This window comes from Xenopus laevis, chromosome 1L, assembly GCF_017654675.1.
Source record: "Xenopus laevis strain J_2021 chromosome 1L, Xenopus_laevis_v10.1, whole genome shotgun sequence".
NCBI lineage: Eukaryota > Metazoa > Chordata > Amphibia > Anura > Pipidae > Xenopus > Xenopus laevis.
This window is the reverse complement of record NC_054371.1, coordinates 91,332,516-91,359,014: the sequence shown is the minus strand read 5'-3', so window position 1 is coordinate 91,359,014 and position 26,499 is coordinate 91,332,516. Positions and strand designations below refer to the sequence as shown.

Here is a 26,499-nt window from a genome sequence, read left to right as displayed (position 1 = left end):
GTTGGGCTGAGCGCAGATTCTCCTTTATCTTATAGTAATCACTCACCTTCTGGGTCAGAAATCGATTTTTAGTAAAGAAAATCAACTCAAAACTTCCCAAATATCACCCACCAAGTGGATAACACATTCACACACCTGCTGAAAAGTTGAAGCTTTGAGGCAATTTTCAGATATTTCACCGAAACCGACAAATTTGGGAAAGCCTTGCGAGCCTCTGCTTTGGAGCTGAAAGGCATGGGTACCCATTTTAGATTCGGTAGAATGTGTACTTTCCAAAAATATATTTCTGTGTTTTTAAACCACAAAAAATGCTGTCAATGTATTAATTTTTCAGTAGCTGAAGTAAATTCCTGGAAAATTTGTATGCGTTAACTTCATATTGGGGCCTCTAATAATATTTGGAGCAGCAAAATAAAACCTTTCAAGTGATTTTTCTGAATTTTGATACATTTTTATAAGAATCACTATGTTCAGACAATCTTTCATGTTTGGTAGTTAGGAGTAGAGAGCCATAGTTGCCCATTTTGGAATCAACAGAATGTGTACTTTTCAAACATATATGGTTTTCTGGGGTAAACCTGCTGTTTCAGGATTTTTTGGCATTGGAATCTAAAGTATGCCGTTTTCTGCCTTCGTACTTTCAAAATTCGGTAATATACTGTGACATCAAAGGGGGCAGGGTTGCGGCGTGCAATTGGCCAGGCGGCGAAGAAAAGGTAAATTGTGAGCAGATTGGGGCGGGCCAAGGGCTTTAGTTACGGATATTACAAATTTACCGGCAGCTACATTGCCGGTAAATTTGTAATACCGGCCCTGGCCTTAAGGCTTTCCAAATCAGTTGGATTTTCATGCGTAAAATTAAATATTTTTCTGGTATATATTCATATACTATGAAAAATAGGAGTTTTTAATTTTTTTTTGGTATTAAGCACTATAAATCTTTTTGCAGAGGTGGAAATACATGAAATGCAGGCAGATTTAGAAAGCTCAGGTTCTCCTGAAAAAAGACAATGTATAGTTTTCCTAGGTAAACTATAAGTTTCCCCTCAGAAAATCCCCCTAAAGTGAGAGAGCACAAAATGTTTTAAAAACGGCTGGCAAACACTGTTCAATTAGATTCCTGTATGAATTGATAATAAACCCAGAGCAAATTTAATGGTTTGATTTGCGAATGTTGCATTTTCCAGTTAGCATGAATTTAATACTCTGTGGAAGCCCCTTTTTTACTTGCAAACTTAATACATAGACTTCTGAGGAATTGTTTCAAACTTCAGAGTGCCTTTTGACAGCATTTCACCCTGCATCTGGTGCAGAACTACAACACACTGAAACTGTACCCGCAAATAAGCATCTGCTAAACTCAGGCTGTGGTGAAGGTTTACATATTTCTTTTTTACATGTCCAAGGAAACTTTAATTAGGAAATGTAGATGATCTACACAGATTGTAGATGTCATGTATGTACAGTGCGAGTTGTCAACTTTTTAATGCAACTCTCTGGTTTGTTACGTCACGTCCGGTATCTTCAGCTGGGCACGTCACACACATGCGCAAAACCTCCCCGAAGGCGAAGAAACTACTCCGCGCATGCGCACTTTGCTCTGCAGACGTCACTGAAATTTTCTGCGCATGCGAACACCGGATTTCTGGCTGCAAATCGTTCGAAATCATCAGAAATCGGGGAAATGCATAAGAGTAACGGGAGATAAGGGGACACAGCGGAAAATCTGGTAACTTCCAATAAAATCGGTGGAGTTGTCTTTATACTATGACTACAGCAACTGGATTGACACAATTGACTGCTTTTGTTTGTAGGGTTTTTCTATGGAATTATCACTAAACGTATTTGTGTTGTGTTTCAGATAAAATGGCTGCTTGCGTAAGTTTTAAAAATTGAAATGAACAGTTTTCATTCTGTGGGGATTTGTCTCTGCTGCCCATGGCATCGGAATCCATGCTCCCTGAGCAAGTCAAGCCCAGACAAGCTAAAGGACGAAGGCAGATCCAACGGGAAAAATCCCTAACCAGTGAGTTGGAGGGTGATGGCACTTTTGTCTTTGAGGCTGATGAGGCATGGAAGGAGTTTCATAATTCACTTCTCCGTTTTTATGAAGTGGGGGAACTATGTGACGTCACACTTAAGGTAAGTAGCTCATCTTAGTTAATGAATGAATTTTTCCTACGTTTGAGTTATTTGCCTCTTCAGCTAAGGTGCTTTAGGTGCACCAGCAGCCTTGCAGTGCATATTGGAACAATCCAAACAATGATATCTTGTGTAATCATATGGCTATGCACCCATCTAAATGGCATATGCGCAGCGCAATCTGCCTGCTGAAAAGTAATGGTGATTAGGTCAGAATATCCGCAGAATATCAGTTTCTATATTTTATATAACAATGTGTTCATATGCCTGTTTAAAGGGGACCTGTCACACTAAGAAATAATTACAAATTCCTATCTATTGTTTTTGTCAAGCAAAGTAAACTTTTCTTACATTATATAAATCATTTAAATCTTTGTTGCCACATGCCTTGGAATTCATAACCACAGCAAGCAGGCAACAGCCATTTGTGGACACTGTTACTAAGATAAGCTTTGTGACCCCTTTAAAATCTTGTTTATGTGCCAGAATGGGAGACTTGATGCTCATACCTACACAATTATAGACTGTGAGCAGGGAGGGGGGATGTGAGAAGAGCAGTGACATGTAGGAAATGCAAAATTGAAAGTGAAAGTAATTGCCTGCCCCCACCTCTATTCCTAAGATATAGAGGAGGGGCAGGCAATATATGATTGAAAGCTGACATCTTTAAATGCATTTATAACAGGTATGGATGTTTAAGAACCTTAAAAGTTGTACATTATGTATATAAATATATATGCACAATGCATGCTCTTTATAATTGCAAATCTGTGACACTGGGCTGGGCATCTTATCCAAAGATCATGTGCACCTGCCCTTTGTGCAGTGCATATGCTGTAGCATGAAATGTAAGAATTTCTTCTCGTTTTATTTCTTTATGGTACTTGAGGGACATGCCTAGGGTGGCAGCTTTAAGGGGTAGCCCTCTGGTGCTTATACGGTAAACTCCTCCCACCCCAAAGAAAAAAATTCTCCCTGCCACCATCAGATGCTTGCCTACTGAATCTGGCAGGTCCACTTACCCCACTATGTTAGGATTGGTGGAACCTTAGCATTAAGGCAGCGGTGCTGCCTCGTGTGTATACTTAGTCTGCATTTCCAGCTAGCGGGACGCTGCCGGTTAGACAAAGTACAGTATATTGATTGATCCAGTCTCATATATGTTTAATTTGAAAAGTTTTATAAAATGCTCGTTTGGTAAAAGTTTGATATTTTGTATTCAAAACAGGTTGGTTCTAAGCTGATACCATGCCACAAACTAGTACTGGCCTGTGTGATCCCTTATTTTCGTGCCATGTTCCTGTCAGATATGGCAGAAACCAAACAGACACTCATTGAGATACAAGATTTTGACGGTAATGCTATAGAAGACCTGGTTAAATTTTCTTACTCCTCCCGTGTGACCTTGACAGTAGACAACGTCCAGCCTCTCCTTTATGCTGCATGCATCCTTCAAGTGGAACTGGTTGCTAAGGCTTGTTGTGAGTACATGAAGCTGCATTTCCACCCATCCAACTGCCTGGCTGTTAGAGCTTTTGCAGAGAGCCACAATCGTGTTGACTTGATGGACATGGCTGACCGATATGCATGTGACCATTTTACAGAGGTGGCTGATTGTGATGACTTTGTGAGTATGACACCCCAGCACCTTTACAAACTGCTGTCTTCTGGAGACCTTAATATTGAGAATGAAAAGCAGGTTTACAATGCAGCTATCAAGTGGCTTCATGCCAACCCACAGCACCACACAGCATGGCTAGATGAAATACTGTCCCAGGTAAGTGAACCAGATAATTCTTGTACTTTTTTTCTAAATATACATATGTCAGATTTCAAAATTAAATATAAAAAAATCTGTTCGCTCTTTTGAGAAACTGATTTCAGTGCAGAATTTTGCTGGAGCAGCACGATTAACTGATGTGTTTTTCCCCCATGACAGTATATCGGATATTAGAAGTCACCTTGGAGCTATATGACCTATGTAGAAAAGCACTTGGTCTTCGCCCATGCTTCTTAATGTGGTTATTGAACTCTTCGGTTACTTCTAATATAGTTATAATTCACAATCGGTACATTATATACACACACAAAAAAATACAAATACTTGCATACATTTATACAGAGAGACTGTTTTTTGGTGTAAGTAATTTCAGGATTTTAAATTGCATATTTGTAAGCGAGTCTACAGATTACAGCTGGGTTTTTTTTTCTAAATTTTGGTTAAATGACCTGCGTACTACCCATAGCAACATATCACGAGCTAGCTTTGATTTGTCTGCTGCGGATCAAATCATAAATGCTAACCCCAGATTTTTTGCTATTGGTCGCAGTGCTGGTACAAATTAGCCCAGTGTTGTTCATACAGTTATAAAATTTGTATTCGTACATTTTACATAAAACCTTTCCTCCAGGTGCGCCTACCCTTGTTACCAGTTGAGTTCCTAATGTCAGTTGTTGCCAAAGAAGACATAATCAAACAGAACTTAAAATGCAGAGATCTTCTGGATGAGGCAAGAAATTATCACCTCCATATGAGTAGTCGCTCTTTACCAGACTTTGAGTACACCGTTCGTACTATCCCAAGAAAACAGACCGCAGGTAATTAGGAATATAGTTATAGTTTCTGTGTAAGATTTTTGTGTGAATGGTGGGACCTTCCTCCCTATGGGTATTGTTTAGATCTGACAATAGTTACCCATTGCTAACTGAACATTTAATTTGTGTATGATATCTGTGTAGTATATAGTGCATATACAACTTCCACAACTGCCTAAACTGCTACAGTTAATATGTTTTAGGTACATAATTTTTGTCATTTTCAGGAGTTCTGTTTTGTGTGGGAGGACGTGGGGGCTCAGGAGATCCGTTTCGCAGTATTGAATGTTACTCTGTTACCAAAAACAGCTGGTTTTTCGGACCAGAAATGAACAGCCGGAGAAGACACGTGGGAGTAATCTCTGTTGGAGGTCAGTGGAATATTCATAGGATTGCTTGTCAAAATTATAATTTCATTTGAATTAGCCTAATAGTAACTTTTGGTTAAAATGTGTAAATTTGCTATGAAGATGTTGATTGAGATGAGCAATTTTTTCCCAGTTAAGCACCCAAGTCAAAGGAAAAACAACTAAAACATACTGGGGCTCATCTATAAACACTGGGCATATTTGTGCCTGGGCAGTAATCCATAGAATCAGTGATTCGCTTTTTTCAGCCAGCTGCAGGATGAGCACTGAAAGCAATCATCTGAATGGTTTCCAGGGGTTACTACGAAGGATAAGTAGAAGCAGGGCCGACCGGCACTCAAACGGATCCACAGGACCAGAGAAAATTAGTTAAAAAATGTATTTATACAAAGTTAAAATATGTATATCATCTCCATCCGCCCTACACGTTTCGCACCCACACTGGGCACTTCATGGGCTCAGTCATGCTTTTACTTATCCTTTGTTGTACTGCTCCCTAAGCTGGGGGTCTGGGGCTGGAGCACCCGGACCACATTTACGATTTGGTGAGTTAGCTACCAATTATTCTGGGGCACCATGTTTCTCCTGACTATTCCATGGGTTATTTCCCAGGTGCAAATGTGCCCAGTGTTTATAAATGGCTCCCGTTGTGTGCAAGCTAAAAGGGACTGAATTATGCAGTCTATTAAATACAAATAGAATGCACAATTAAGAGGTAAAAAAACAATGCATATTCAGTTGGTAAGTCTTATTAATCAATGATGCAAATATAGTAAAAACAAAAAAAATAAAAATAAAAAATTGTACACCAGGCTAAATACACCACAAATAAAATGAGGTTTTGGTACTTATGTCCATGGACAATTGCCATTATAGTCTCCAAATCTGGTAAAACTTGTTTATGTAGGTATGCTCTGCTTTTAATTACTTAACAGTCTGCAGAATTGCAATCCACTCCCCAAATTGCCAGTAGCTATGGTGCAGCATCTCTAAGCTCATAGCTTTAGATAACAGATTGAAATAGAGTTGTGTTTCATCATGCAGAATAGTTTAAAGCACTCCATTTTATTGGGTATAATTAATGGAGCACACCTATATTTGCATCTGTTTACACAAGCTGTGGGCCTAATCAGGCTGATCAATTGTTTGGCTACGTTATCATGGTCAGATCACATAAGGGCCCGTGCAGTCTAGTAGAGAGAGAGGACCACATCAACATGATTTTTGCAGCTAACCTATAGATATTGGGATGAGCCCCGACAGATCCATGCAGAAGTCAATAAACTGTGTTAGTAGAGGCAGAGCTGGCAGGCAGGGTCACATCAGGAGATATGTCTGCAATTCTTTCCCTCTCATGGGAACAGCAATACTAAGAACAAAACCCTGGAAAATATTCCCACCATGTAGTTATTCTATGTGGCACAGTGGGAGGTAGTTTGTAATCACTGCATGATTGTAGTCTTTCAGTGTGAATATTTGCATTTTCAGTTTGTAGTTATTCAGGCATACATTGAATGCTTTTGTCCCTAAAGGTGGTCATACATGGGCAGATAATGCTGCCGATATCGGTCGTTTAGACAAATTGCCCATGCATGGAGGCTTCCGACGGGTCTTTCCGATCGATATCTCGGCACGATATTGATCGGGAAGGTTGGATTTCTCTTGCCTAAATTGGGGGACACAGGCACCATGGGGATGAAGATCCTGCAGCTGGAGATGGACACTATGTTGCAAAAGATGACTCCTCCTCCTCCTGCTCTGGGCTTCATCCCCTGCCTCCTCCTATTACTCCCAGTTTCTTTTAGTGTCCTCAGAAGGAGAAAACACAATGTGGCTGGAGCACGGATCAGGGCCCCAGGTCTAAGATCTCGCCACGATTAGAGGCCACTGAATTTATTCAAGAGCCTCTCCAGCTTCATCCTATCTGCCCTTCAGCCTTCCCGCTCTACGGAGGTCTGCAGGCTTGCTCCTCACCCCTGCACTGTCTTCCCGCTCTACGGAGGTCTGCAGCAGTGATATACACTCTACTGAGTGTATAATAACATACATATACATATATATTTCACAGCTGTGTATTTATATATTTATCTGTGTGTTCTTTCTTCTCAGGGGTCTTTCTACTCAGGGCACTCTTCAGCTGGCATTTTTTATCAGGTGAGTACTTTTTTCTACTTATTTATTTATTTATTTGTTTTATTAGCAACCCCCCCCCCTCCTGCACTCTTCTTAGCGCTCCGTTCCCCCGGCGCCATTCCGCGCTCTACTCTCTGTGACACGCACTTCTGCGTTCCACTCCCCTCTCCCTCCTGACTTCTGGCGCGCGGCGCCTTTGTTCGCGCCCTTTCTTCCTGTGACACGCATATGCGTTCCATCACAGCGCACATGCCCCTTCATATCCGGCGCCTCTATTCTCTTCCCGCCCGTCGCCCTCAGACACAGCACGGCGGATCCCTTCTCTTCCAACTGCGGAGCAGGTTTGTTTTTAGCAGCATTGCTACTCGGCTCTGGCTTACATCACGGGGCGGACAGGGGAAGCAGCAAATTATTCTCTCTCCTTAAACCCTCTACTTTACCCTTCCGTCTCTCCTATGCAGAGTCTCTGGAGCGCGCCTACCTACAGCTCCCTTGTAGCTGCCCTCTACTCCGCTTCCCATCAGCTCCTGTTCAACCCTCTTTCAGGCAAGTTACACTCTCTGGCTTACTCTGTAACAGTGTTTTGTATTATACTTTTAAAAGCTACCCAGGGAGCATGGGACTGAGGGATCACCCCTTTTTATCTCTCCTCTCTCTGCAGGCCATTTCTACAGCACCTCTGCAATTTTGTGCCTGTCTCCACTCCCCTGCCTACACATAAAAAAAAAAAAAAAAAAAAAAGGTTCCAATTTTAATTCTGAGGGATCCCATTGGGATTATAGCTACCCCTCCCATTCTCTCACCGAGAAGGAGTGCAATGGCTAATAAAGCAGAAGAGCCCAGGACCAACAAGTCCTCAGCTCAAACACACCCACAGGTCACCTTTTTAGCCTGCTCAAATTGTAAAGCAAAATTTACCTCAGCCTCGGCTGATTCTTTGTGTGGGGCCTGCAGAAATCCTGAAACACTGCCTCTTACACAGGCAACAAATTCAGACTCTGATCTACTTAGGGCCTTATCCCTCTCACTTGCAGGCATCCAACACCTGGCCCGCATACCCGAGACCTTAGACAAAGTTCTTGAGCGTTTATCTCAACCCTCTCATTCTGACTCCCGTCCAGGGACCTCAAAGCGTCGTGCTCTCTCCCCTCCAGACTCTCCGGGGGAACTCCTCAGCCCCTCCGATGAGGAAGGTCAGGCCTTGTCTGCAGAGGACTCTGATCAGGACCACCCTGATCTGGATGTCGACACTCCCAGAACCCAAGGGAAGGTTGAGGGCCTCATTCAAGCCGTACTAAACACACTTAACATTGAAGATTCGGCTGCCTCTGTCGAACCAGCGAAAAACATTTTTAAGAGACACAAGAAGAGCGCATGTGTGTTCCCAGCATACGAACAGCTTGACGAAATTATCAAGTCCCAATGGAAAGCTCCTGACCACAGGGTGCAACTTTCCAAACGCTTCACACAGACTTATCCATTTCCACGGGAATGCATCGACCTCTGGTCCTCGCCTCCCGCAGTGGATCCTCCCGTTTCCAGACTATCCAGAAATACTACCATTCCGGTTGCTGATGCGGCCGCATTTAAAGACCCCATTGACAAGCGTCTCGAAGGTTTCTGCAAATCCACCTTCACAGCTTCAGGTTCCGCCTTTCGCCCCATTTTCGCTATAGCCTGGGTGGCGAAGGCCATGGAAGTCTGGGTGGAACAGGTGGCACAACTCATTGGTTCGGAGGAACCTGCTGCAGACAATTTGCTTTCCCAAATAGCAGACGCCACTACATACATTGGAGACGCAGCTCTTGACGCAGCGCGGATGGTTGCTCAAGCTTCAGCTCAGTCTGTAGCCGCTCGCAGGTTTCTCTGGTTAAAGACTTGGTCCGCTGACCTAACATCCAAACGTTCCCTAGTCAGCATACCATTCCAAGGAAAACTGCTCTTCGGGGCCGAACTTGATAAGATAATTTCTCAAGCGACCGGGGGTAAGAGCACCCTTCTCCCTCAAACTCGACCCAAGAGGCCACCGTTCAAAAGGAGACCATTTTTTCGTCCCTTCAGACAAGGTCAAAGGTCCAAGACGCAACCTGACAAATCCACTTCTAACTTTCGCTCCCGCTTCCAGAGCAAGCAAAGACAGCCTTGGTCTACATCCAAGTCTACCTCCAAATCCTCTCAAGACAAATCTCACGCTGCATGAAGGTGCGCCCCCTCCCGAAGGGATACCCTTAGGAGGCCGACTCAAATCCTTTCGAGAGGTGTGGCACAACAAGATTCAGGACCAGTGGGTCCTCAGGGTGGTGTCACAGGGACTCCTGATAGATTTCACTCAGACACCACCCCACCGATTTTTTATATCCAGACTGCCGGCCAAAGACTCCGACAGAAACAACTTCCTCTCAGTCATACAAGACCTCGCCTTAGCGGGAACCATACAACCCGTTCCTCCAAAGGCCAGAAGAAGAGGCTACTATTCCAACCTCTTCATGGTTCCCAAGAAAGACGGTTCCCTCAGACCCGTCTTAGACCTCAAGGATCTCAATCCCTTCGTCAGGAAATGCCATTTCAAAATGGAATCGATCCAATCGGTGCTATCGTCCATGGAAGAAAACGAGTTCATGACAGTCATCGACATCAAGGACGCATATCTTCATGTACCGATTCACCCAGCTCATCACGGCTTCCTCAGATTCTACGTGAATGGACAGCATTGGCAGTTTGTAGCTCTTCCATTCGGTCTGTCCTCGGCTCCACGCATGTTTACGAAGGTAATGGCGGCGGCGTTGGAGGACCTCAGACTCTCGGGAATCTCCGTCATCCCCTATTTGGACGATCTCTTGGTCAAGGGTCCCTCCGCACCAGTAACCCTCCTTCACACGTCCCGCGTCCTGCAGAGCCTGACCACCCTGGGCTGGACGATCAACTTCAACAAGTCGAAACTTCGCCCAACTCAATCTATAGAGTACCTGGGCCTCATCCTGGACTCCAGACAAGGGAAAGCCTTCCTACCACGAGCCAAGGCCGAACTCCTTCAGAAACGTATTCGATCTCTCATGGGGCCCAACCGCATTCCCCTTCGAGCAGCCATGCAGACTCTAGGCACGATGGTTGCCTCCTTCCCGGCCATTCCGTATGCGCAAGCCCACACCAGACCTCTCCAACACACCATCCTTCTCCACCAACGCAGAGATCGAACCAACCTCGATCGCCGGATTCACATTCCGAGCCATGTGCAGCTTTCTCTTCGCTGGTGGCTCCACCCGCTTCGGACATCTCAGGGAAAACTATTCCCACCCCATCACTGGACGGTCCTCACCACAGATGCCAGTCTACGCGGGTGGGGCGGAGTCGTAGGCCAAACCACTGTACAGGGCCTTTGGACTCCGGAAGAAACGAAACTACCCATCAACCTTCTGGAGCTCAGAGCGATACGCTACTCCCTCGAACGCACGGCACCGCTACTACGGGGCCTACCGGTGCGGATACAGTCCGACAATGTGACGGCCGTGGCTTACATAAATCATCAGGGCGGAACAAGAAGTCTCAAAGCTCTCAAGGAAGCTCAGGTGATCCTTCGGTGGGCGGAGACCAATGTTCCAGCGTTATCCGCGGTCCACATTCCCGGAGTGGACAATTGGATAGCCGACTATCTGAGCAGGGAGACCATTGATCACGGGGAATGGGGCCTCCACCACCACGTGTTCTGCCTCATAGTGGAAAAGTGGGGGCTGCCCGAGATCGACCTCATGGCGTCCAGAACCAACAGACAAGTCCAGCGGTTCGTCTCAAGAAGCCTGGATCCCCTGGCCCACGCAGTAGACGCCCTCGTGATTCCCTGGCGCTTCTCCAGGGTTTACGTCTTTCCCCCTCTCGCTCTCCTGCCAAAGGTCGTCAAGAAAATAAAGAGAGAAGGAACTCCAACCATTCTGGTGGCTCCGTTCTGGCCCAGAAGGGCGTGGTTCGCGGACATCGTGAACATGGCGGCAGACGAACCCTTCCATCTTCCGCATCGGATAGACCTTCTCACCCAGGGTCCTCTTGTCCACCCGAATTCTCATCTGTGGGCTTTAACGGCGTGGCTCTTGAAGCCTTGATTCTACAGAACTCTGGAGCTCCTGTGGAGGCGATTCCCACTATGCTTCGCGCACGTAAGCCCGTCTCGGCTAAAATATACCATAGGGTATGGAAGACTTTCATATCGTGGTGCGAGCACAGAGACCTTAACCCCCAGATAGCGGGGGACCGGGAAACTCTCTCCTTTCTACAAGACGGACTGGCAAAGGGTTTAGCGCTGAGTTCTCTGAAGGTGCAGGTGTCGGCGCTGTCTATTCTCCTTCGGAAGAAACTGGCCCTGCATCCCAACATTCAAACCTTCCTGCAAGGAGCAACCCGTATCATACCACCATATCGTTGCCCAATTCCACCTTGGGACCTCAATCTGGTTCTTTCCGCCCTACAGGAGGACCCATTCGAACCATTGGACCAGCTACCTCTGTCCACACTCACTGAAAAGGTTGTATTCCTTTTGGCCATCACCTCGGCTAGGAGGGTTTCCGACCTTGCGGCACTGTCATGCAGATCGCCCTACACGGTACTACACATGGACAAAGTGGTTCTCAGGCCCACTCCGGAATTTTTGCCCAAGGTCGTCTCTGAATTCCACCTCAACCAGGACATTGTTGTTCCCTCCTTATGTCCGAACCCTAAGGGTCCCGTTGAGAACAAACTCCACACGCTGGATGTCGTCAGGGCTATTTCCTGTTATCTCAAGGCCACGGAGGGCATCAGAAGATCGGATGCTCTTTTCATTATACCTGCTGGCCCCAGACGCGGTGCCAAGGCCGCCAAGTCTACGTTGTCAAAATGGATTCGAGCCATCATTTCCAGAGCTTACACTGTCAAGGGGAAGGATCCTCCACTTCGTGTAACAGCGCACTCTACACGTTCTGTCAGCACTTCTTGGGCTTTCCGACACCATGCTTCTGCGGATCAAATCTGTAAAGCGGCCACTTGGGCATCTCTTCATACCTTCACTCGCTTCTACAGGCTCCACACACACGCTTCAGCTGACGCTGCCTTTGGGAGGAAGGTGCTAAGCGCTGTTGTTCGCTAGCCACCTTTTTTCAGTGTCCCGCCCTTTTGGGGTGCTTTGGGACATCCCCATGGTGCCTGTGTCCCCCAATTTAGGCAAGAGAAAGAGAGATTTTTGTACTTACCGTTAAATCTTTTTCTCTTGTCCTATATTGGGGGACACAGGCCTTCCCTCCCGATTCTGACACTGTTTTCACATTCTGTTTATGTGATTGTATAAATAGTTGTTAGTTCCTTTTGATCTGAGTTTTTTCCAGTTGTACTCGGGTGTTGTTGCTGTTTTTTGCTTCTGTCTTTTTGGGCTATTCTGCTCCTTCTTCGGTTGAAACTGAGAGTAATAGGAGGAGGCAGGGGATGAAGCCCAGAGCAGGAGGAGGAGGAGTCATCTTTTGCAACATAGTGTCCATCTCCAGCTGCAGGATCTTCATCCCCATGGTGCCTGTGTCCCCCAATATAGGACAAGAGAAAAAGATTTAACGGTAAGTACAAAAATCTCTCTTTTTCTCCTGACCGACCCGTCGGAGCCCATTTCGCTCGTCGTAATCCAATCATTCGGCCATAGGGCTGAACACTCAGATTACCCCCGATATAGCCCTGCCGTTAGTTAGTTAGATGTCGCCAAAAGAGCGGATCTTATAGTGTATGGGCACCTTAATGGGAGTTAATTATCAGCAATACCCCAAATGTAATGTGGAATCAGCTGAAACTGGCATAGGGCTCTGGGACACACAGTTTCTGCTGTGGTGGAAAAAGTTCTGAAAATACTGATAACCTTATCAAATATATTAGTAGTTTGATTTTTTCTTTTTAAATTTTTAAGGCAAGGTGTATGCAGTTGGTGGACATGATGGAAATGAACATTTAGGAAGTATGGAATTGTTTGATCCACTCACTAATAAATGGATGATGAAAGCATCAATGAACACAAAGAGGTAACATCTGCTTTTAAAAACTGTTAAAGGGGTGGTTCAACTTTTAGTGTGTTATAGAATGGCTTATTTCTACCAACTTTTGCAATTGGTTTTCATTATTTATAGTTTTTGAGTTATATGCCTTTCTCTTCTGCCTTTTTACAATGTTCAAATGGGGGTTCACTGAACTTATCAATGCTAAACTGCATCTACAATAACGTTTGACTGGAACATCTCACAGGAGCCCATGTATATTTGATGAATGCTAAACTCTATATACAGATTAGGTTTTGTATACTATGTCATGTCCCTTCCCGCAATTGATCCTAAACATAAAAGGTCTTTGTTTTATAAGCTATATTGTTGTCTTTGATTGTGTATATATACTGTTAATTTAATTTTTTCAGTGCTTTATTCTTTGGGCTTATGCAATGAAACACTATGAATAAAATAGTAGTTTAGAAAACACTGTGCTTTAAACTTATGGGGTTTCTCAAATGTACCATCTAAAAACTTTGTAGTGAATGTAAGAAATGCCTGCAAACACAGACCTGGTGTTATGTAGGAAAGATTATTCACACTACATCTGGAACCTGTTTGCATAACAGTAGTTCTCCATTAGCTTTTATTTTCACTAGAAAAAAAAAACATATTTAAGGGCATTGGAGAACCTTCAAAGCTTTGTAAAGTTGTTCTGTTTTATGTCATTATGATTTTTTCCCCCATGTATAGGAGGGGTATTGCACTGTCTTCTCTGGGTGGCCCTATATATGCAATTGGTGGTCTTGATGACAATACATGCTTCAATGATGTAGAAAGATATGATATAGAAAGTGACCACTGGACTGCTGTTGCTCAAATGATCTCTCCTCGAGGTGGAGTTGGGTCAGTTGCCCTAATGGTAAGTTACTAAAATTATATATTCATAGAACTGTAGTTATCAGCCCCACACACTTTCATTTTTAACTTTTAGATGTGAAAAACACTGGACCAGTTGTACAGATCAAATAGGATTATATTGTTGTAGTGAGAGACCTAAAAACAAAGTACAATGTGTATTACAGTTTTAACACTAAGTGCCAGCAGAATTTTGCATTTTATTTGCACTCTTAGAACAAAATGTTCAAAAAATCTCAAATTTTAGGGGCATTTCCTGGGGGGGGGGATTTTTAGTTTTCCAAGAAAACATGAGCTTTCTAAATCTGCCTCAGTTTTTCTGTATTTCCATTTAGGATTTATACTGGAATTTTTTTTTTTATGCACAAAATGTCAACAGATTTCAAAAGCCTCAAGTGTCTCAAACATGCCAATACCATATATGTGTAGTATTATGGAGATTTCTCCTGATCCCTCCAAAATATATGTGTGTAGTGTCACTTCACTTGTGCAAGCAGGAGACGCAGGAGGGTCACTGGTGCTGGAGGAAGTGCAGCATCACAGATTATCCATGTGGGGGGAGATCCTGGGGGTGCAGGAATTGTAGGCTGCAGCAGATTCATATATGCCAATACCATATATGTGTAGTATTATGGAGATTTCTCCTGATCCCTCCAAAATATATGTGTGTAGTGTCACTTCACTTGTGCAAGCAGGAGACGCAGGAGGGTCACTGGTGCTGGAGGAAGTGCAGCATCACAGATTATCCATGTGGGGGGAGATCCTGGGGGTGCAGGAATTGTAGGCTGCAGCAGATTCATATATTCCACGTGTCTGGTAGAATATAGGGACCCCCACTCGATCCCCGCTTCTGTTCATTGCCTAGGGGCTGAGTAACAAGTGGGGATGGAGCGGGCAGCTTTGAAAGCCGCTCCTCCACTCCCCAACCCGGAAGTGCTGCAGATTGTAGAATCTACAATCTGTGGCACTTAGGTACTTTTATTCACAGATCATAGAGTCTAAGATCTGTCGCACTTAAAGGGTTAACCACCAACATATTTTCATTCGCATTATATTTATTATAACCCCTAATTAGAATGTTTTTTGTAACTACATCATAAACATCATAAAATACGAATGCAACAAATTTAGTTGCATGGATTAGCAAAGCCATTCAGTTGTATACCAAATTCAAAGCAGTTTGCATGATGTTTTGTAGCTAATTGTCTACTGCCACAGAGAAACATTTACCAGAGTTAACCCTTTCTCTGCCAGCCATTTTGTCCTTTCACTTTAAGGGCCTTTCCTGGGGCGGTCTGTTTACGCAGGAAAACAATATATTGTTTTTTTCAGGACAACCTGAACTTTCAAAATATGTAAGACTTTTGGTGTAATTCTACTTCTGTAAAAAATATAGGCTTCTAAGTGTCTAATAAAATGATAAAAATCATGTTTCACAAAGAACATATATCAGAAACATCATTTATTTTATGTACAAGAACACAGCCAATTTGGAAAGGTCTATGTTTACTGAACGCGGTAATACCAAATATATATAGTTTTATGGAGATTTCTCACTTGTATAGATCAAAATCTACAAGCAGTACACTACCAAATTTCCAAAGCACCGCTCCCCAAATGGCATACTTCTGATTTCAAGGCCAAACATTCCACTAACAGTAGGTTTGCCCTAGAAATCTACTAAGAAATAACAGATTCTGGTGAATTAAAAATGGGTAGATATATCTATGTACTCATTCTGACGAATCCAACAAAGAGAAACTACACCAAACTGCAAAGCTTTTTTTTTTTTTTTCTTTAAAAGGTTTTTATTTTGCGTTTTTAAACAAACATATTTAATTACAGGCAATGTAGGCATTGAAGATGAAAAGTGCAGTTGGTCACGCAGGACCACAACATATTAGATAGAGACATTCAGGTACACATTTGGAGCATAGGGTCTGCTACGTAGTAGGTTGATGAGAGTATTACCTGTTACTTCTAATTCTCGCAGGATTTGAGCGTGCTTATATAGGATTCAAGTTACTGAAAAAGCAATAGTTATAGTACATGTATATTCTCTCATACACTTGCATTTATTGAGATTCTGGGTCTACTTCGGGACAGAGCTCTAACCAGGGTTCCCAGATTTTCCCCAACTTTTCCGGGCACTGTCTGGTTATGTATGTTAGTTTTATCATCGGGAGCCTGTTATTGACCAGTTTTACCCATTGCTTTACTGTGCAAAGCTTTTTTTAAACGTAGAGGTTTTTACAACATTTCTGAAAATCACCTAAAAATCTTGCAATTTGACGCATTTTTCGCACACAATGTTTTACGTACAAAGAAAAATCACCCTAAATATGGACATCAGAGGTCTACTGAGTAGTTTGATAAATTGTATGCATATTGGGCATCAAAGTATGTGATGTGTACGGACCCCAAATGAAAAACATGCATATGAATTTTCAAGCAAGCCAACTAAGCTGCAGAAAAGAGAGCCCCTTATGTGCCGTAAGACCCCCAAACTGTAAAAAGACCCCCAGAAAACCTTATATTTTTGGAAAGGATATATTCTGGCGGATCAAAATAAGTAAAATATATCTTTCTATATCAAAGCACCAACCAGAAAAACTATACTAAAGATACATAAGGAAAAATAATGCAGGGATAAAATTGCAATAAAACCACAAAAATAGCGTAAATCAATGAAATAACAAAATAATTGATCCAACAGCATAATTAGTGGCCAAAATCGATTATCCAATAGTCACTCTGTCAAAATAACAAGTTTTTAGGCAAAACAAACGGTACGGGGCTGTCTTCCCTCCTGACTTTCTGCAGAGGCGGCAAAAACCTACGTTCTTGGCAGCCTGAGCCCTGAACCGCCAGCACGTACGCCGTACGTGCCTGGTGGTTAAAGGGTTAATCTACTGGAACATATAGTCGGTATAAAGTAGAGACAGTACTTTGACTATCGAATGGTCGAATAGTGGAACGATTTTTACTTCCAATCGTTCGAATCATTCGATTCGATCGAATTTAATTGAATTTAACCAATTCGATGGTCTTAAGTACCCAAAAAAATACTTTGAAATTCAAATTTATTACCATTCGAATTCTTCACTCGAGCTTAGTAAATCTGCCCCTAAATCTGAGCTGTCAATCATATATTGCCTGCCCCTTCTCTATGTCAGAGGCATAGAGGAGCAGCAGGCAATTACTTTCACTTTCTATTCTGCATTTCCTTAATGTCACTTCCCTTGCATTCCATTTCTCTCATCACCATCTAATTGGTTAGCCAGTGCAAGAAAATGGACATCAGGTGCCCCATAAGTAGATAAACTAGGCATGATGAAAAGTTTGCCTAAATAATGTCCACAAAATGGTACCTGCCTTCATCGTGTGATTTTGAAGTGTAGGTGAAGTTTATTTGGCTTGACTAACATCATAAAATAGGATGTGGAATGATTTCTTAGGGTGAAAGATCCCCTTTACATTTATCAGGGCAAATGCATATGTTGGGCCTGCACACTAGGCACATGCCTCTGCGTCCTATACCTAGTTCCATCCATTAAATCTTGTACATTACTCCTGTGGGTCTGGCCATGTCTGTTCTGCAAGTCCCATGTTTTCATACATTCTGAACTGGAATTTTGCCTGAGTGATTTTTCTCTTGTTTGTGTGTATTTTTAGAGCCATGTTTATGCTGTGGGAGGGAATGATGGAGTAGCTTCACTCTCAAGTGTAGAGAGGTATGACCCTCATCTGGACAAATGGATAGAGGTCAAAGAGATGGGCCAACGTAGAGCTGGCAATGGTGTTAGTGAACTTCATGGCTGCTTGTATGTTGTAGGTGAGTATCTATACAGTATATAATACACAAGGACCACAAATCATGCAAAATATATACTTTTAAAGAGAGCTTTGTAATATCATCCATTGCAGACACTGTGTACTGATGTCTAATTACTTGTTGAAGCTTGTACAATATTAAAAAACCTGTACAGGCTGTTCTGCATACAATAGGAACAGCTATGTAATGTCAAGCTTAATATAAACATGTGTAGAGGTACACTGCATGCAAATACAGTAGGGACAAGGGCACTGCACCAATGAGGCAACTTAAAAAACTCGCCTTAGGTGGCAGTGCCCTGTTGGTTACCCAGGTGTGGTAAATATGTCTCTCCAGGTAATTTAAGAGCCAAATTTAAAGGAGAAGGAAAGGCAAACCAAAATAGGCTTCTATGCAAAGTCTTGTGGACATAGAACTTACTTAGTGTTTTCTCCCTGGTCTCATCTAGAAGCAGTTACGCTCATAGGAAGACTGCAGCTTGTGACTCGAGTGACGTCACGCATTTCACTGTCTTCATCTTTCCTGCTGCCCGAGGCAGCCTTGAGGCGCATTGAGCATAATTTAGATCAACTGCGCATGTCCTGTAGGTGATGCCTTTCTCTTGCATTCAAATCTGGATATGTGCACGTCATCATTGACCCTAAAGCACACGCCCCCTACCCAATTGCATTCAAAGCGTCCAGTAACTAAGGAGACGCACAAGCTTGGGGAGTACAATACAGGGAGATAGGTATTGATTTTTTTCCTTTCCTTCTCCTTTAAGAGCGACAACTATGCTTACAAAGCTGTAAACAGGATCTAGAATCACTCCTGAGTAGGGGACGAAGGACTGCTATATTTTCCAACATTATCCATTATAGACTTGTTGGAATAATGCTGGAATGGGTTTCTGTCTGGCCAACTAATAAGAAAAACACTTAACTGCACCATGCATGGGAAGAATCGCACAAATCTTAAAGCGGGAATAGCCTGATTTTCAAAGATTGGCATACCAAAGGCTTACAAAACATTACAGACGTGGTCACCCCTACTACCATAATCCAACCCATTTCGGCCTTGCTCCAAAAATACCCATTTTTGCAGCTCCATCAGTTTTCCCTGATCCAACTCTTACATTTCGCTACACAACAACTGGCCAAACTCACGGACAGAGATAAAAACAATCCAATTGATTCCCTTTGGCTGAAACGTGATACTATTAAATCCACCGCACACATCTACAAACAGATTAGGACTAATATCGATCCTGATACCACTACTATGGCCTTTACAAAATGGAAATCAATCATCCCACAAGCCGAGAATGTGGATGTTCTCCGATACCACACGCGCCTGATGCAAATTTTGCCTGCTAGCACTTATCAGGAAATGTCCCTGCAATTATTGCACCACACTTACCTGACGCCTTTGAAAAGATTTCATATAGGTGCAACACACTCAGACAGCTGTCTGAAATGCGAAACTCCTAGAGCTGATATGATACATTGTCTATGGTCCTGCCCACTCATACAACAGTTTTGGAAGGAGGTCGCCAGCTATTGGGAAACCCTATCTGGGAAATCTATAACCATTAACGCCACTTGGGCTATATTTAGCAAACTTCACTCTACCCCACATATCTCCAAGCCGGAGAGGGCCCTGGCGGAACGACTTGCGGCGGCAGCTAGAAAGACTATTTTACATACCTGGCTGTCCCGCCTTCCTCCGCCAATCTCTTTGGTGCGACAGAAACTGCAATACCTCTTCCACTTAGACTGGATAGAGACCCTAACAAACAAAGAAAAAAACACTGAACAATTTTTTGACACCTGGATGTCTTACATAAACACCTTCACACCACTTACAAGATCACTCACTCTTCAAATTTTTCAAAACACCACGTGGTACGAAAGGGAGCTGCTGTTGGGGGCCGATCCTGTCTGTGAGGCGGATCACCTGTTGCGATCCGTGGGTAATTCGCAACAATCACCTACGACGGGAACCCCCAGGAGTCATCATCTTAACCAGCTGTTTACTTCCACTATATCACGATTATAATCCTCCCACGTGCTAACCCATTGTCTACAAACAGTACTATCGTGAGTAATTTTCAATTTCTACAGTTAGGGGTATGCTTACCTGATTTCTTTTTCTGCGATCACTTGACGCTATTCTAGCCTATCTTTGTCAACCCTGCTTTATTGTATTTGAATCTGTACTTGACATTGTTTGTTTGCCTTTTTTTAATTTCCTTTTCTTTCCAGACATATGAAGTTGTATAAGTTATTTTGAAATTAAACAAAACCCCAAATTACAGTGGAACCCTCCAGTTTAGGTTTTTCAAGGGACCAGAAGAAATGTTGTAAAATCAGGGGAATGCATTCTATATTGGTGGAACTACAAAAAATGGTGTAAAATGAGGAAAAAAAATTTATGGGGTATGCAAAATTGAGGTTTCACTGTATTTTATTAATTAAAACATCCATACTTGTTATAGAAGCATTTATTAATCTCTGCTGTCAATCATATTTTGCCTGCCCCACCTCTATGCCATAGGCATAGAGGCAGTGCAGTCAATTATTTTCATTTCTTATTATTGAATGTTTTTGAGTTATTTAGCTTTTTATTCAGCAGCTCTTCAGTTTGCATTGTAAGCGATCTGGTAACTAGGATCCAAATTACCTTACCAACCATGCATTGATTTGAAGAAAAGACTAGAATGTGAATAGGAGAGGTCTGAATAGAAAGATTAGCAAAAAAAAGTAGCACTAACAATACATTTGTAGCCTTACAGAGCATTTGCTCTTTAGGGTAGGACTCCACAAGCGTTTTTGTCGCGATCCGACGCACTGCGAAAACCGCATGCGACTTGTCACATGCTACAAAAATAAGGTAAGTAATAGAATTGTCGCATGGTATCGCAGCGTTGATCAGTAGCGACACAACTGTCGGATGCAGGTGCAGCGTCTGCATCTGACAGTCGTGTCGGATCAATGATGCGACACATGCGACAGTTCTATTACCTTATTTTTGTCGGATCGCAACAAAAACGCTCGCAACGTCCTACCCTTTGAAGGGGTTAGCGACGGCCATTTGAAAGTTGCAAAGAGTCAGAAGAAAAAGGCAAATAACTATAAAAAATAAATAATAAAGACCAATTGAAACATTGCTTAGAATTGGCCATTTTATAGCATACTAAAAGTTATCTTTAAGGTGAACCACCCCTTTAATAAGTAATTCCAATTAAACCACACTTACTTTTTCAGCCCAGAATATGATTGGGTGCACGTCATTAAGCCTGTTCACAATGGCTCCACCAAAATGCATGGATTTCTTTCCATAGACCGCACTCCAGTTGAAGTGAAACCATCTAATGTTTACATAACAGGACAGCAACACGATGCGTGACAGAGTGGGGTGCCATTAGAAAGTTGCATTGTTGCAGTCTGTCATGTAAACATTAAAGGCGGTTTTACTTAAACTGGAGTTCTGTGTATGGAAAGAAAAGCTTGCCATAACAGGGTCCACAAAAATGGCGACTGCCTGCTTGCTCTTATTGTATAATTCAATGACTGAAGGAAACAAGATATAGATAATTTATACAGTGTAAGTAAAGTTTATGTTGCTTGATTAACCCAATAAAAAAATAACTTTCTTGTTATTTTGATGTCAAGGGCAATCAATATTTTATATTAAAATAATCTTATTATACCATCAACTTGTTTTATTGACATATTATTGTAGTTTTTGTTTCTTACCTTTCTGTGCTGCTAGTTTGTTTACTTTGCTATTTTGTGTTTCCCCGCAGGGGGCTTTGATGACAATTCTCCACTGAGTTCTGTAGAACGATATGATCCTCGCATGAACAAGTGGGATTATGTTTCAGAGCTTACTACCCCTAGGGGTGGTGTTGGCATAGCAACATTAATGGGAAAAATATATGCAGTTGGTGGTCACAATGGGAATGCATATCTAAACACGGTGGAATCATATGATCCACGTATGAACAGGTAATTATCTACTCTCTGTGTACAGATTTTAAGAATTTTGCTGCAAAAGATGGATTGAGCAGGTTATTCTTGAACTTAAACTACTTAATAATAAAAGGTAGGTTAAATTACCTCTGTGTTGACAACAGAGACAACGTTTAAGACTGATCTGTAAATGCAGCTTTCATGCTGCAGGGGGATATTAAGACGTCTAGATATTTAAAAGGCATAGAAACTTCTCATCTTTAGGGCAAAGACACACGTGGCAACAAATCTCTTCTTCGGGGGAACTAATCTCCCCGAACTGCCTTCCCGCTGGCTAGAGTGAAAATCTCCAGCGGGATGGCACTCGGAGCGCTTTATTTTTCAAAGTCTTCCTAAGTTTCCTCTTGTATAAGTTGGGAAACTGGGCAGCAAACTGGAAAATTAGGTTAAATGTTGATAAATGCAAGTTTATGCACTTTAGGCAAGTTTAGGCAAAAATAATATAAATGCAAGTTATACACTGAAAGGCAGTGTGTTGGGAATTTCCTTAAATGAGAAGGATCTTGCGGTTTTTGTAGATAACAAGTTGTCTAATTCTGTCATTCTGTGGCTACTAAAGCAAATAAAGTTCTGTCTTGCATAAAAAAAGGCATTAACTCAAGGGATGAATACATAATTATGCCTCTCCTTGGTAAGGCCTCATCTGGAGTATGCAGTGCAGTTTTGGACTCCAGTCCTTAAGAGGGATATAAATGAGCTGGAGAGAGTGCAGAGACGTGCAACTAAACTGGTTAGGGGGATGGAAGACTTAAATTATGAGGGTAGACTGTCATGGTTGGGGTTGTTTTCTCTGGAAAAAAAGGCGCTTGCGAGGGGACACGATAACACTTTACAAGTACATTAGAGGACATTATAGACAAATAGCAGGGGACCTTTTTACCCATAAAGAGAATCACCGTACCAGAGGCCACCCCTTCAGACTAGAAGAAAAGAACTTTCATTTGAAGCAACGTAGGTGGTTCTTCACAGTGAGGACAGTGAGGTTGTGGATGCACTGCCGGGTGATGTTGTGATGGCTGTTTCAGTTAATGCTGATTTCTTCTTCTGGCTTGGATGATTTCTTGGATAGACATAATATCAAAGGCTATTGTGATACTAAACTCTATAGTTAGTATAGATTTGGGCATATATAATTTATGTGAAAGTATGGAGGGGTGTGTGTATGGATGCTGGGATTTCATTTGTTGAACTTGATGATGTCTTTTTTCAACCCAATTTAACTATGTGAGGCAATCTCCCCGAATTGCTGCTTGTGTCTCTGCCCTAACATGACTGCTGAAAAAAAAAGATGAATATATAATTATTTTCTTGCTGCTGGATTTCCCTAGGGCAGTTTGTGTTCTTACATGTAATTGTCATGGAAAGACCAGACTTCTGATGCATCTCATTTATATCAGAGTTACTTAAATTTCCTTGTGTTATTATAGTCACAGCGAGTACACAGGAACTTAATTATCAACACTGGGAACATTTTTGCCCTGAACAGTAACCTGTGACATCCAATCAAATTCTAGCTTTTGCTGTTGTACCTGCATGTGGTTGAAAAAAGCGAATCATTGGTTGCCCTGGGTTACGGATGAGTTCCTGTTTGCCTATAAATATTTTGCCTATAATAAACATTTCTGAAGATATTATGTGATTGTGAATTAACAGTTTTAGATACAAAGGTGATAAAATGGGTTGCACTGGTTTAATTGTACTAAAAAAAAAAGTAACATTCTCTCCCCCCACCCATTTATTAATGACAGATGGGAGCTCGTAGGATCAGTGGCCCATTGCAGAGCTGGAGCTGGAGTGGCTGTATGTGCCTGCCTGTGCAGCCAAATCCGAGATGTTGGCCAAGGATCTAGCAATGTCGTAGACTGCATGTAAATCACAACGGTGCCAGATTGGAAGCACAATCATTGCTTGTGTGAGGCTATTTGGGCAACCTGCTGACCTCCAGATGTTTCTAAGCTACACCTCCAGTCATTCCCACTGCCAGCTGTAGGTTGCTGAGGTGTGTAGGAGTTCAGTAGTTCAACAGCATCATATGGCCTGTATGTTGTCTGTTGAGTGTGTGACGTGGCTTTGTGTAGTAATGTGTTACTGTAGGAACATGATTAGTTCCATGTGCATTATGGCAATGCTTAATCAACTTCCTTGACATAGCAGTTAAATGAAGGTATAATTTCCTCCATGTGATTCAGTTATTTGATTTGCTGTTATTTGTAGCTGTACTGGAGTGTTTTTTTTCCTTCAGATACTTATATATACATTTTGAATATAAAAATGCTTCTAGATTGAGCATTTTCATCCTGTAACTCTGTTGTCGGACTAAACCGCCCAGAAAGAACTGTATTTTAGCAATAGCCAAGAGCCACAGGTTTACGATTCCTTATGAACATGCCTTGCAAAGGATTCCTGCTCTATTTACAAGTAATACATATGTACATGATATGTTTTTGTGGAGGTGGATGATGAATAATTGAGAAATATCTCACTTTCAAATTGTACACCAATAATAGAATTTTACAATTACTTTTGTTTTGTTTATTCCTCCTCCCCCAACTTCATATTTCTTGCTTGCTAAACTTATACAATTTGATCCTACTGATCTTTCCCCAATTCCTGACATTGCTCTTATAGCTGCTGAGAAATGTATTATCTAGTGGCAGTTTATAAGGTTTCTATTGCTAACCTTCAGCTTTGAACTAAAGCTTTTAGTTCATAGGCCTAAGATAAGAGTAAGGCTAATAAAACGGGAGAAAAGCTGATCCACTGCCTTACGCTCCCTGAATGTGTTTTCTGATACGCATTCAGTATTTATTTATGATCTGCTGGAAATTGGGGAGCTGGAGTTAACCCACAATACCTTTTACTATATAAGAATTACACATAAATTGTTATGGTTTAGTTAACATAACAATTAAGATTTTGCCGGTAGCTAACCTTCAAAAAATGTGTAACTTTCAAAAAAATAAAACACAAATAATTTTTTGAAAAACTATATTATCAATTTTTTACTGGTTCTTTAAAATATATATTTATAAGTGGACCTGTCACCCAGACACAAAAAGCTGTATAATAAAAGTTCTTTTCAAATTAAACATGAAATCCAATTTCTATTTTTTATTAAAGCATTCATAGCTGTTGTAAGCTCATCTCAGCTGTCAACCAAATATTGTCTGCCCATCCTCTATGCCTTAGGCATAGAAGCGGGGCAGACAACTACTTTCACTTTCCATTCAGCACTTTCTAGATGTCACAGCATTCCCCACATTCCCCGGTTCTCTTCACCATTTAATTGTGTAGCCAGGGCATGGGGATGGACGTCAGGTCCCCCCATTCTTGTGCTCAAACAATATTTTGATATTATGCAAGGCTCACCTTAATAACACTGTCCACAAAATGGCAACTGCCTGCTTGCTATAATTATGAATTCCCAGACTGAAGGTAATAAGATTCAAATAATTTATATAGTGTAATTAAAGTTAATTTTGCTTGACTAATGTAATAAAATAGGATTTTGAATAATTTTTGTGTGTGACAGTTCACCTTTAAAACAAATGGTTTCTGTTTAACCATCTCGCATTTCTCAGTAGCAGCTCGGTAATCCATATCTCCTTGTAAACTGGTAAAGTTTAATACATGAGTTGGTACATTTTCTCAGCAGCTTCAACCCTAATTATGGGGCAGATGTATCAAAATGTGAGAGAGCTCACCACAGAAAATCTCACCCAATTTCTATTCATTCCTATGGGATTTTTAGAAGTGTATTTATCAATGGGTGAAAGTTAGAATTCACCATTTTATAAATATGCTTTTAAAAATCATATACGAATAAATATAAAGTAGGTGAGTCTTTCTATTATAAACTGATCTCTCATTTTGATACATTTGCCCCATTGTCTACTACCACTGATATTACTTGCTAGTATTTCTCTGATGCTGCAAAACTATTGATCTAACTTAGAGTTTGTATCAGAGGCCGGAATATAAAAGCTCATTTTTTAAACTTGCATTTTAGAAAAATGGGAACATAATAAATATTGTTAAAGTTGAACTATACCTTTTAAAAGTTCTGTCAAAGAAGTTATGTAACTGATGTGCGCGCAGTAGTTTTGCCAAAATCTCCCCTTGAGCAGGGATTTGTATACTTCAAATGATGTGAAAAGTAAAAAGGTAAAACGTGTGAATAAAGAAAACATTTTGAAAGAAATTCAAACGGTTTCTGATGAACCAAAGGAAATTTTCCAGGCACTCCTCTGATACCAGAAGTGCACATTGTTATATAGCAGCCAATGGTTTGAAGGAATACTGAACCTTATTAATTGTTAATTTAATCCTTGATGTGCCAAATGTTGTTTGCATAGATGCTTCCCAGTTTTGCGGACAGATAATATATTTTTTTGTCTTGTAAATATGATGTAACAGGTTAAATTTGTATATAGAGATGTCTATTTATTAAACATGTTTTGTGGAATGATATTTGCAAAGCTGATTATTTTGAAATCTGACAGAATAAAAATGTC

At 41.7% G+C, this 26,499-nt stretch overlaps 1 protein-coding gene across 4 annotated transcripts; it reads left to right on the top strand.

Annotated features, from left to right (window-relative positions):
- The first annotated feature begins 1,569 nt into the window (after positions 1–1,569).
- Positions 1,570–24,974, top strand: klhl8.L (kelch like family member 8 L homeolog). 4 transcript variants are annotated; one of them, XR_005967427.1, is made up of 10 exons: positions 1,570–1,729; positions 1,862–2,142; positions 3,371–3,919; positions 4,554–4,740; positions 4,965–5,108; positions 13,150–13,261; positions 13,973–14,141; positions 17,813–17,972; positions 18,736–20,050; positions 21,760–21,898. XR_005967427.1 is itself a non-coding variant. In XM_018253251.2 (10 exons), exons 2-10 carry the CDS (start codon positions 1,939–1,941, stop codon positions 23,855–23,857), a joined length of 1,851 nt encoding a protein of 616 aa, XP_018108740.1. In that variant the 5' UTR covers positions 1,570–1,729; positions 1,862–1,938; the 3' UTR covers positions 23,858–24,974. The 4 variants fall into 4 exon arrangements, 2 of the variants coding, with proteins under 2 accessions (XP_018108740.1, XP_018108756.1); XR_001934912.2 differs by lacking the exon at positions 18,736–20,050 and adding an exon at positions 20,216–20,389 and having other exon boundaries at positions 21,760–21,897; XM_018253251.2 differs by lacking the exon at positions 18,736–20,050 and adding an exon at positions 23,734–24,974 and having other exon boundaries at positions 21,760–21,961.
- The last annotated feature ends 1,525 nt before the right edge of the window (positions 24,975–26,499 follow it).